The sequence below is a fragment of the Mustela nivalis genome, assembly GCF_964662115.1.
Source record: "Mustela nivalis genome assembly, chromosome: 7".
NCBI classification, from domain to species: Eukaryota; Metazoa; Chordata; class Mammalia; order Carnivora; family Mustelidae; genus Mustela; species Mustela nivalis.
Window position 1 is genome coordinate 33260537 of NC_139026.1, and position 13092 is coordinate 33273628.

The window sequence follows — 13092 nt, forward strand, 5'->3', positions numbered from 1 at the left end:
AAACATAAAGACTCACATGCAGGAAGTTATGGATGGAGCTATCATAAAAATTTTGAGTTCAGCAAAGAAAAAATTACTTACTAACTTAACCTTTAAAGTTTTTGTTTTCCTTCCTTTTTAAGTTCTGGTCTATCAGTTGTGTTTATGAAATAACACAATCAACCTTTCTTTAGAGGCAGTTTCTCAGGAGACAGCATGATATCAGCCTATCTATTTCCAGTAACTGCCAAGCATTGTTCTGAGTATTCCCTCCCCTCTGTGACTGATATATATAGCCATCCCTTAATATTGCTCAGTACTAATGTTGCTGTTTTGTATAATTTACAGGCTGTTCAAGGGACTGGTTTAGCTTTCATTGCCTTTACGGAAGCCATGACGCATTTCCCTGCCTCCCCCTTCTGGTCAGTGATGTTCTTCCTCATGCTGGTAAATCTAGGGCTTGGCAGCATGTTTGGAACCATTGAAGGCATCATCACGCCTGTTGTGGACACTTTCAAAGTGAGGAAAGAAATTCTTACTGGTGAGTTTCTAGGTATTTGACTTCTCATTGAACTGATACGGGCCATTTTCTCTTGGTGAGAGGTCACAGATGGAAGTGGAAAGTGTTTTGTTAATCCCCAGTTATTAATATGTATTACGATTATTTATTTTATTTGTATGTTACATACAATGCAAGTGATAGACTCAATGTAGACTATATTATTTTTTGGTGATTACTTATATTACTTTTTATTAATAGTAATGTCACTATCGTGAATCTATTATGAATAGAATGAAGTCACAGAATGTTCATATCTAATTTTGTAAATGAAACAAGTAATTATTTTTAAAAGTTCAGATCCAATATTCCTTTTCCAAAAAGTTCATCATTGAAATTGATAAACCCAAGTTCAGTTCTCATATAAAATAGCTCTTGTAGCCTACTAGTAGTTAGTATCTGTAAGTAGGAAATAAAATAAAATAATCCATATTTACAGTTACTGTAAGTCCAATCTGGAAGCAATTATTAAAGTACCAGTTTTGGGGGCTTCTGTGTGGCTCAGTTGGTTGGGTGACTGCCTTTAGCTTGGGCCATGATCCCAGGGTTCTGGGATCAAGCCCCACTTTGGGCTCCCTGCTCTGCAGGGGAGCCTACATCTTCCTCTCCCATAGCCCGCCGCTCCTCCTGCTTGTGCTCTCTCTCTCTCTCTTTCTGTTTCACTGTCAAATAAATAAAACCTTTAAAAAAAAATGAAGTTCCCATTTTGTACTGCACCACCCTTGCATTTGAAGGATATAAGAGAAATTATAAAAGAGAGAGAGATATAGGAGAGCCTTGTCTCCAAAAATAATAGTACTGATAACAAAACCAAATGTGGTATATAAGACTTACACCATGTACTATACTGATAGATGACATAGTAGCGATTTAACATGTTACAGGAATTAAGGCGCTTTGAGGGTCATCTGAATATGTGATGAAACTCTCAGTGAACGGGATGGCAGTTGAATTGGAAAGGGGAAGAGTCTTGCAGAGGTCAGAGGAGAGCTTTAGTAATAGCTTTAGTTTAACATATATAAGCAGAGATAAAGGGAACTGTTAAGAAAGCCAGCCAGACCAGAGTGCAGGCATAGTGTTGGTAATGATGCAAAAAAAAAAAAAATTGGGAAATATTTCTATACTGTATCTATATCTTTATGATATTGAATGCTGGGCAGTAGTATATAGTTCCTCAATGCTCTGTTTTTAGCTCTGAAAGATTTAGTAATAAATTACTTCTGTGTAAATAACCTTCCAATTACGTATCTTTTTAAATTACCACTCTGCTAAGTTTGTGCATGTATGTGTAAAACAATTTCAGCAGTTTGTTGAATACTTATGTCTTAATATCCTCTACTCAGCTGGACATAAGTGAGAAACTTCCTCATCTTCTCCCCAAAAAGGCAGTCTCCACTTCTGAAGTTTCTATTGAATTCAAAGCTACCAGTGTCCCACCTGATATGCGTACTACACAACATCTTCGCTGCTTTTCTCGTCTGTGACCCGTATCTAAACCCTCCTATAATAAGAGGGCTTGCAAAAGTAAGGGAAGAGCGACAGCATAGTGGGAATAAACACACAAGGTAGTATTTGGTGAACCCCACTGGAGATCCTGTTTGGTCAGAGCAAAGGGGAATGTCCTCTCTTTTCCCATTACCTATCTTCTGGGATCACACCTATACTTAAAAAGTCATACTTCGCTGTGATGAAACGTTCCTCCATCACCCTGGCCAGATGCGCTTTCGTCTTCTCTGATAGTACAGTAGGACTTATATACGTTACTTAACAACCTTTACTCTCAAATCTCCAGCCAATTTCTTACTATCTATACTACCTAGAGTATGCTTTCTTCATGTTCGCCATGAACCACAGTGTAAGTAGGCGAGAGTGAATGTGACACAGGCCTATGGTTCAAGCTCTGCTGCTTCTATCCAGAGACTTCGCGTGCAATATACTGGGACAAGCATTTAAATATTTCCACATGTGACAGACTCCAAGTAACTGTTACTTTTCCTTCTCTACCTTGTATGTTTATGTATAACATCCATTTATGTATGATGCGACTCATACTACTAGCATTGTGCTTAAGAGATGGAGGTGATAACTTCACTTAACCCATGCTTATGGAGACTATTAGGGAACTGCCATGTGATTGAACCCCAGGATGTCTGTTTTCTCCCCTCCCAAACAGCCAGTACCTGCTCTGCTTCTTTTACATCTCTGCTTAAAGGTGGCTGAGAAATAGAACATAGTCATTTTGTATTATTTATTTATTTATTTTTAAAAATTTACTTATTTATTTGACAGAGAGAGACACGATGAGAGAGGGAACACAAGCAGGGGGAGTGGGGGAGGACAAAGCAGGCTTCCCTCTAAACAAGGACCCCAATAATGGGGCTCAATCCCAGAACCCTGGGATCATGACCTGAGCTGAAGGCAGACGCCCAACAACTAAGCCACCCAGACACCCCTCATCTTTTATTTTCAAAAGCTTCTCTACTAAAGTATGTGAGAGAACAGAGTAGGACATAAATATGGGAATATTATATGGATCCCAGAAATCTCTTTAAGCTCTTACAGTAATAGTAGCTGGTCAAAGGTCACTCTCTTACAATGGATTCATATTAAATACGGGGCTAAATCCGGGAACCTCCCAATGTATTATATTGCATAGTATCAAGAAAGGTGTTGCCTGCTTTTAACATTGACAAGTTATAAAAGTGAAGACCACAATGATTGCATGTAATAACTCATAATTAAATTTAAAAGACTGGACTGAATAAAAACTTAATTTTTCATCTATTTCTTTTGTACAGTTATTTGTTGTCTTCTGGCATTTTGTATCGGCCTGATATTTGTGCAACGCTCTGGAAATTACTTCGTTACCATGTTTGATGATTATTCTGCTACACTGCCTCTGCTAATTGTAGTTATTTTGGAGAATATTGCTGTATCCTTTGTTTATGGCATAGATAAGTAAGTATATTTGCTTTTAGGCATTCATTTTTCATCTCTATATTGGGAAGACCGATTGTCAATATCTTTTTCATTTAGAAGAGGAGGGGTAAATGACTGGAGGGAAACAATCTTTGCAACAAAATCAAATCTTTTGTATGCTCTTCTTTGTTCAATCCTTTCTAATAAAGTATATTCCCCTATTAGGTGGATTAGATAGAATTGTGCAGATGGCAATATAATCTAGGATTCTGAAGTTTTATTTAATTCTAGTTATCAAATAGTAACTTCCAGGATCTAGTGAGTAATAGCTATGCTCCAAGAACCTTGTTAAATTGTGTTATTATTATTGTCCATATTTCACATTTCTCAGGCTTATGAGACACCCCATGTGACTTGCTCATCCCCTGGGCAGACCTGGGATTCATAGCTGTCTCTGCTTAACTTTAAAGCCTGCCTTCTTAATTACTTTGCTAATCTCTTTTATGGGAGGAATTTTATTTTATTATGATACATAATGCCTTATTTTATTATGCTATATAACGTCCTATGTAGCAGGTCAGTTTTGGGAAATGATCTATCCTGCTCTGAGGCATGTATGGCATTTAGTATGCACAAACTTCATGTTCACGTGGAGTCATTACTTGAACAACTAGATGCCTAAACCTCTAATGTTGGAAAGTATATATACTTTAAAATGAGTATATATATATTAAAATGAGGCATTAGAGTCATCTCAGAAGAAAAATTTTACTGGAGATTTTGTACAATATTTGAAACAATTTTTGTCTTTAGTTAACATATATGGACTAAGGCAATAAGATTGGCAAGCTTATTAGAGGTCTGTGTGAAGGAGGAATGTGTTGCATGGAGACCAGAGTTCTCTTAAACAACATAGAGACTATTACGGGTATTGAATGAGCTTCGTGACAAGATTGATGAATGTTTTTATTAGTGTCAAAAGCTCCAGGCAAGGAAGGGGAAGGAGACTTACTTTTAATAATCATGTACTATATGGCAATAGAAGTAATAACTGTTTGACGTACATTAAATCTGAATCCTCATAAAAATACCCTGTGGTAACTAATATCATCCATATTATAGGTGGAAAATTGGCTTTGGTTGTACAGGAGAACAAGTGTATTAGTTATAGAGCCAGGATTGTAATTTAGACCTTAATTTCAAAATTAGGTATCTCTATACTCTACCAAGATATCCCTGGCCCCTAACTTTCACTGTGTTGGAATTTGATATTGTTACTGGACTGATCTGTGGATCAATAAGGTCGTAATTTAGATTTCCATTTATACAGTTTGTAATTTATAATAGTCATAGTACAAATTATCTCTTTTTAGTAGTTAATGTCCCTAAATAATAACAGTTAACAACAGCAGAAGTGATACTACTACTAATGGTAGTTATTAAACTGATATCTATTAAATTCCTACTATCTGTGCACCTATTAAATTCCTACTGTATGTGAGGTAATGTACTCTGCATACATTGCCTACGAGCCTAACAATAACCTTCCATGATAGAAATCTTTTTTTTGAAAATGCCAAAAAAGTGCTCTGCCACTCTTAGTGTCTAAAAATACAAGAAAATTTATTTTCCTTGAATGTGGTCAAATCTTAAGAAAAAATTTTCTTGAAAAAAGGAAAGGAGCAGAATAGATCCCTGCAGACAACAAAAGCACACAAGCAAAATAGATGGAAAACTAACCATATTTCAAAAAATGAGTTGAAATATATTTTTCAAGAAGAAAAAGAATAGCATATATCAGTTGTTTAAAAATCAAGAAATATGAGAATTCGAGAAAAGGAAGATTTGAAAACAGGTGACAGAACTCAGGAAATGGGAATAAGAATGTGAATAATAATATTCAGAAATGATGATCAGATTAAAAACACAACAACAATAAGCACAATGGCTAGTTCCACAAGAATTAGAAGCTAGAAAGGAGGAATAATTTTTTTAATCAAAAAATACTTTTTCTAATCGAGAAGAAATACTATGGCCATGTGGGTGGCTCAGTTGTTGGGCATCTGCCTTAGACTCAGGTTGTGAGCCCAGAGTCCTGGGATCAAGTCCCACCTCAGGCTTCCTGCTCAGCAGGGAGTCTGCTTCTCCCACTCCCCCTTGCTCACACTCTCTCACTATCTCTCTCTCTCTCTCTGGAATAGTATGTTAAAAAAGGAGGAGAAATAACAAAGGAGCTAAGAAAAGGAATAGGAACAGGAGTTAAAGATGACTCCACGTGTGTACAACAATGAAGTTCTCTAAAAATGGCCAGAGCAATACTAAGTGCTGTAATTGAAAAACTTGCCTGAAATAAGTGACAACCTGAATGATGAAAGGGCACATGATACACTTTGAAAAATAGACAAAAGCCAGCACCAGGATGTAGTCTAGGCTCTTACTTCAAGACAAAAAAAAAAAAAAAAGGCCATTCAAGCTAACAAAACAAAATTATTTATGAGAGAACACTCTGATAGTCAACAAACTTTGTGTTAACAATATTAGGGTAGTTAGAAATATTTACAACTCTCAAGGAAAGAAACATAAGCCACAGGCTTTTCAACCAGCAACTCTCACGTTCAAGTATAGTGGCCAGAGACAGACAATTATGAACATACAAGAAATTAGGAAATATAGTTACTATGAGCTCTCTTTGAAGTCTCTGCTAGAGAACTGTCTTTACACAACCAAATAATCTACTGGAACATTGGGGCAAGCACTGGTGGATGGGCGGTGATTATCTCTAGACAAACAATGAGGGATATAGACCACTATGTAATGACTACGCCTTGTCAGTGTTAACGTAATATACCTGAAAGGGTGAACTTTATTTCATGTGAATAACACCGTAATAACCTTACTTAAAACAGCAACATAAGCCTAATGGTTACTAGTCTAAGTACTAATCTACAGGAAGTAAGAGGATCAGATGCGCTTGTGAAGCAGCACTGTGTGGATGTAATAGCAAAATCCAGACTGTGGGATTCCTATAATATAAAGTTTCCAGCTGACTGAGCAAAAAAATTGGAAGAAACAAAAAAGACATGTGAGAGGAACGTAGAGATGAACAAGGAGTTTGAGCAATACATCAGTCAGCAGCAGTGTGTGGACCTTCTTTCAGTTCAAACAGACGATGACAAGGAGTGAAAGTTTACATTATGTAAGCACTGATTGGATACTGGATGACGTGAAGTAATTATTGCTAAGTAAAAAAAAAAAAAGACACAAGGAATTTTTTAAAAAGATTTTATTTATTTATTTGACAGAGAGAGACATAGCAAGAGGGGCAACACAAGCAAGGGGAGTGTGAGACGGAGAAGCAGGCTTCCCACCAAGCAGGGAGCCCGACACAGGGCTTGATCCTGGGACCCTGGGATCATGATCAAACGCCCAATGACTGAGCCACCCAGGCGCCCAGACCTAAGGAATTTTTAATGTATTGTGAATATTGTGTTTATAGAGTAGAAAGTCATCAATGGGAGGCTTTTCAGAAATTGGTTTAAAGATTTTATTTTTTGTGTGAGAGAGAGCATAGGTGCAGAGAGGTGGGAAAGGGGCAGAGGGAACAGCAAAACCCCCTGCTGATCAGGGAGCCCAATGCAGGACTCAACCCTGGGACTCTGGGATCATGACCTGAGCTGAAAGCAGGAGCTTCAACCACTGAGCCACCCAAGACACCCTTCAGCAGTTGGTTTAAGAGGGCTTTCACCAAACAAAATTCACAGTACTTAACTGTTTACATTTTACTTATTAAGTGTTCTTAATTTTTAAGTCATCTCCCAATATGATTTTTTGATTCTGTATACAATGTCATAGGGTATCTTAGCTAAACCCTTGTCAAACTGTTGATATAATGCACATTTTTAAGGTATAGAAAAATTGACTCGAGGCATAATTAAGTGCTTTCTTTTTATTTAGATTTGTGGAAGACCTGAAAGATATGCTGGGCTTTGCTCCCAATAGATATTACTACTATATGTGGAAATATATTTCTCCTCTAATGCTATTATCACTGCTAATAGCCAGCGTTGTGAATATGGGATTAAGTCCTCCTGGCTATAATGCATGGATTGAAGATAAGGTAAAATAGAAAATAAGGAAGTTAGATGAAAAAATATATGTAAAATATTATTTTAGGGGTTTTTGTCTTTTGCTTTCTTCACACTTTATTTTGCTGCTTAATGAATGGTGTTGTTTTTAATGCAAGGATTTTGAGATTTATATTTTGTTTGGCCCCAGACATGCATGATTTGTTACAGATTGAAGATTTTTTTTAATACGTGAGAAACATGGACTTGGTTCTCACCAAAGTAGCTGTGTTTATGTCACCATAGATGAAGCAATAATTATGGGGCCTTTGACCCTAGAAAATATATTGCACAAAACACCAGGAATATTTTTCCTATATAAATTGATGAAATCAGAGAGAGTCAGTTATCACATGGTTTCACTTATTTGTGGAGCATAACAAATATCATGGAGGACAAGGGGTGTTAGAGAGGAGAAGGGAGTTGGGGTAAATTGGAAGGGTGAATCATGAGCGACTACGGACTCTGAAAAACAATCTGAGGGGTTTGAAGTGGCGGGGGGGGGGGGTGGGAGGTTGAGGGAGCCAGGTGGTGGGTATTATAGAGGGCATGGATTGCATGGAGCACTGGGTGTGGTGAAAAAATAATGAATACTGTTATGCTGAAAATAAATGAATTAATAAAAAAAAGCCATGTCATATCAAAAAAAAAAAAAACTTATGAAATCATATCCTAGATACTATGTAACAAGAACATGTGCATTAGCCATGAAGGCATAACTAAAATAAATATTGAAGGAAATATATTAGCAATGACAATTTCAATTTGTTTTCAAGATGCAAAAATTAAATTATGCTACCTCATAATAAAGATACATATTGTTATAAAATCAGAATGCTTATATTTTTAAAAAATTGCTTATTTTTATTAACATACCATGTATTATTTGTTCTGGGGTACAGCTCTATGATTCACCAGTCTCACACAATTCACAGCATTCACCATTGCACATACCCTCCCCAATGTCCATCACCCAGCCACCCCATTCCTCCAGAATGCTTATTTTTCAGAGATATCTCTGACCTTTAACTGTTCTATGGTCAATAACTCTATATAACAACTAAATTCACGACTGGGGCATTAACAAGCCTGTTAACCCTTACTATAGCCCTTGGGACGAGGTGTGCTTTGAGAGTTAGATTTTCAGATTTTAGAAAGACAGTGCGGCCCATGTAATTTAATGACTGAGAGCAGTGCTCACTTATTTTTCTCAGCGTTCTGCAGGTGAACTGGGTCATTCTTCTCTAGGCTTTACCTGAGCTAACTCCTACAGTTGACTGAACTTAGAGGGCCAGTCACTCTCTATGTAATCTTTCATTTTTGGCTTCTTCGTAGCATAATGGACTCAGGGCAACATCCCACAGAATAGAGGCAGAACTCACAAGGCCTGTCAAGCCTCACCTTTAAAGTTGATCTGCAGCGTTCTGTTGGTCAGAGCAGATCACAAGACTCTTTGCTTATAGACCTGAGACAAATATAATATTTTTTCATGTACTTACAGAGCAAGATTACAGAGCAAGATCGTCAATAATGATTTTTTTTTTTTTTTTTGGCTTTCACAGGCATCTGAAGAATTTCTGAGCTATCCAACATGGGGACTAGCTGTCTGTATCTTGCTGATGGTCCTGGCAATTCTCCCCGTCCCAGCCGTCTTTGTCATTCGTCACTGCAACCTAATAGACAATAGTTCTGGTAATTTAGCATCTGTGACCTATAAGAGAGGAAGGGTCCTGAAAGAGCCTGTAAACTTAGAGGGAGATGATGCAAGCCTCATTCATGGGAAGATACCCAGCGAGATGTCATCTCCAAATTTTGGTAAAAATATTTACCGAAAACAGAGTGGATCACCTACTCTGGATACCGCTCCCAATGGACGCTATGGAATAGGGTACTTGATGGCAGATATGCCGGATATGCCAGAATCTGACTTGTAGCTGGGAGGAAAATATCAGTGGGCTCTATTTGGTTCATTTTTATCAATGAACATTGGCTCTACTAAGAGAAGCGTTAGGCTTCACTTACCAGAGGGCGATCTCAGGTGTTCCTTGGCTGTGATCTTTAATCCGAAGTACATGTACATTCAACTAGAGCATTCCTTTGGATTCTTCGGTTTACATTTGTGCAGAGAGTTGCAGACAGAGCTTATAGTGACTGAGGTCCAGACTTGTCAGAATTTTTAAAAATACTTCTGGTGTTTTTTCAAGCATTTCTATCTCAAAAGAAAAAAAAACATGCGTTACCTCAGTTTCTAATAATTTCTGGTTTAATAATATTGGCAATTCAAAAGTGGCATAATTTAAAATTTACGTTTGCCTTGAGGGTAACTCCCAGTATGACAATGAACAGTTCTGTAAGTTGGTGCCTCTAAGCACACTTCCGTGAATATATTGTGTAGATAGGCTGTACTTATTTTGGTAGCATTGAGACCTTCTTAGGCAATTAACTGAAGAAAACTGCAAAATATTTTCTTATGTAATAGCTGTATAGAGCAATAGTATCAAAGAATAAGAAGGCACTAATGCTGGATGACAGTTTAGATTCGAAGGTGACTGGGGATCATGTGTGCGATGGTTGTATATTTTGTGTAAAATATATGTGTGAAAATGATCTAAGAATGAGTCACTCAGCACTCTCAAGAATTATGCAGATTCTGCATTTTCCTATGCCATGTGCCTAAAAACCTACTTGATATTTATTGTGGTTTCAAGATTACTCATAGTATATTTATATATACTTGCAATGTATATAGATGTATATTAGTACTCTAAGTACTGATTTGAAAACTTGAAGCAAGATGGCATTTTATTTCATATCTTTCTGTTTTGCTTCTGTTTTATGCAAATATAAATCCTTTTTTAAGTGATTGTTAAGATTGTATGGCATTACATTTTAAGCTACAAATAAATGAAGTTAAAAATGATGTTTGTTTTCCACACTGATTTTTCTTGTATCACCTGAGTTGGATTATCTTGCATTTCAGCCAGCACTTAGGCATTGTATAATAATTAATCATTGCATTCCAAGAGGGATTAATAGATTGATTAATAGAGTTACCACCACTTCAGAGACAAAAGGGAAGTAAAGTACTATGATTGAATGGTGTTCTAACGTAGTCTCATAGTTCTTGAAAAAGTAGTCTCCTAGGAGACCGTGTGTACAGTTGACTGCGTGTGGAGTCAGTAAGTGTAAGAAATTATGATGATTTCTTTTTTATGAAACTGTTGGCATCCATGAAAGTGGATGAAGCAGAACTCCAACTGACTCCCATCTCAGTAAAGGACTTTGATTTATAACTGTCCTACTGCTATATTCGTCACATTTAAAAAATCACAATGAATACAACAGCAAAATAGGGAAGGTAGTACACACACCATATCCATTAATGTATTTTTGGCCAAATATGTTTGGTCTGCTAGAGACATATGTTATCAGACTGCATCACAGCATTTAAAATATAATTCCACTGGTGACTAAAACTTTTGGTTTTGTTTTTACATATTAATATTATATTTTGTATCATTTAAGATTAAATAATATTCATTGATAGGCAATGTGTGTACATTTCACAAATCTCAGAAATTATAACAATTTGGTGTAGAGTGAATTTCCCTCCCAACATTTCTCCTAGCCACCCAATTCCATCCTTAAAGGCAACCACCATTACCAGTATCTTATGTATCCTTTTGGCAATGTTCTGTGTATACGCATCACACAAATAACGGCATTCTGTGTTCTGTCTTCTGGATCTAACTTATCTCTGTCCTGGACATTGTTTCATGTGAAGGCACATAGGTCTGCCTCATTATTTCAGAAGTTGAAAGAATATTATTTTTGTGTTGAAGCACTATTTTTTATAAGTTCCCCCAATATTAAAAAGTCTGTAGCCAATACTTACTTTACCTGCTGGCCTTTAGCTAATCATGTCTAAAGACTGTCAAATAGCACTATCTCTCTTGGCTCCTTCTCACCATGGGCTCTTAATCTACAGATGGGATACCTGCCTTCCACTGGTAAACGGACCTCCTTCCTTCTGTGCACACAGTAATGTGAAGCATGCAGGAATCCTGTGTGATGGAAGAGAAGCCAAATGGTTTCTAATGCCCTTACATGGCCAATGAGATGAGACAGTGAAAAGAATAAGGTCCTCTCTCCTTTCTGCTTACTTAGTTCTTCAGCTCTTCATTCATTTACTCCTTTGCTCCCTTTTCTTTGAGTATCTCTCCACCAAGAATTTACCCTATTCTTAGTACTAAGCCAAGGCGCTATTGTAATTAGTGTGAACCATTCATTTTTACCTTATTCTCCTCTTTGTTAGGGAGAACCCTCTTCCCTTTCCCAGACAGTGTAGTATTTAATCAGTAAACAGTAGTGCACATGAGCTATCCCTGTTTTTGTGTTACTTTCCACTACTTTTGTAAACTCTGGCCTAAATTGTACCTGGATGTAATGTAGTCAGAAGTTGTCTACCTTCAAATGGAAAGGCGGCTGGGGAGTGTGACAATTGGGCTAACAGAGTGTTCACAGTGGGTAAAAAAGTAAGGGGAGAAGTACTCACTGTTAGGTATTCGAATCATAAGGTGGGAGTCTAGTAGTTTCGGGCAACTTAGTTTCGGGCAAGTCTTAGGATATGATTTTATGAAAGCATTTTTTTCATTTCCATGTGTTTATGTGTATGTGCATTTTCGAAAGGAAAGAGTTACTTTCATTATGCATCTTCAGATGGACAAGTGATCCAGAACGTTTTAGATTAAAATGCAGTGTTTCTTAACTGTAATTATGCTTTAGAGTTTCTTGTGACCTTTTTAGAGACGTATTTCCAACCTAGTAAATGTGAATGCTTTTGGGATTGAATGCAGGACGTGATTTTTTTTTTTTTTAACTTATTCTAATGTGCATTATTGGTTAGGAACCGTGGGTATGAAGGAGATGAAAAGAAGGACAAGTAAATATGAACTCTAATTGTCTTCAATCAAGCAGAATGAAAATGAAGATGCTGCAATTGTGATAACCGGGGACAAAAATAATTTAGGTGGATAGAAGTTGGACATCATAATTTAAAAAATGCTTTGAAGAGTGAAATGTCTTTCTCCTTTTGAGACTATTCAGGTCACTGCTTCCTGAACACTCCCCCCAAAAGACCCATATCTGTGTCGATTAAATATGAATAAAATAATACCAATTATATGGGTTTTCCCATAAATTTTAGTTGCAAATTTTTTAAGCTGTAAAATTTTGATCAAAAAAACCCCCATAAAACTCTAAAAAACTACTGGAAATACTTATGATAACACTTTCCATAAGCTAGTCATTACCGAGTATAACATATTACTTTCATAACTAGCACTGAAGCAAATTATTTCATATGTTGTTTTTCATCAAATGACTGACTTCAAAATTGGCTGATTGTCTGCTTATTCAGACATATGTTCCCACCTAAAACATTGCCTGTGGAATGCCTATCATGTGGAGGTAATAAGACTGGGATGTTATCTTGTCCTAAAGTCAATGACC

The 13092-nt window shown here is 36.8% G+C and overlaps 1 protein-coding gene across 2 annotated transcripts in view; it reads left to right on the plus strand.

The window, feature by feature from the left end:
* Positions 1-10501, plus strand: part of SLC6A15 (solute carrier family 6 member 15) — a 44462-nt gene extending 33961 nt beyond the window's left edge. For both annotated transcript variants that reach the window (XM_082740368.1, XM_082740369.1), the window contains exons 9-12: positions 328-520; positions 3337-3496; positions 7412-7574; positions 9144-10501. In XM_082740368.1, the coding sequence (XP_082596494.1) occupies positions 328-520; positions 3337-3496; positions 7412-7574; positions 9144-9515 (888 nt within the window). In that variant the 3' untranslated portion in view covers positions 9516-10501. The remainder of the gene's footprint in view (positions 1-327; positions 521-3336; positions 3497-7411; positions 7575-9143) is intronic.
* The last annotated feature ends 2591 nt before the right edge of the window (positions 10502-13092 follow it).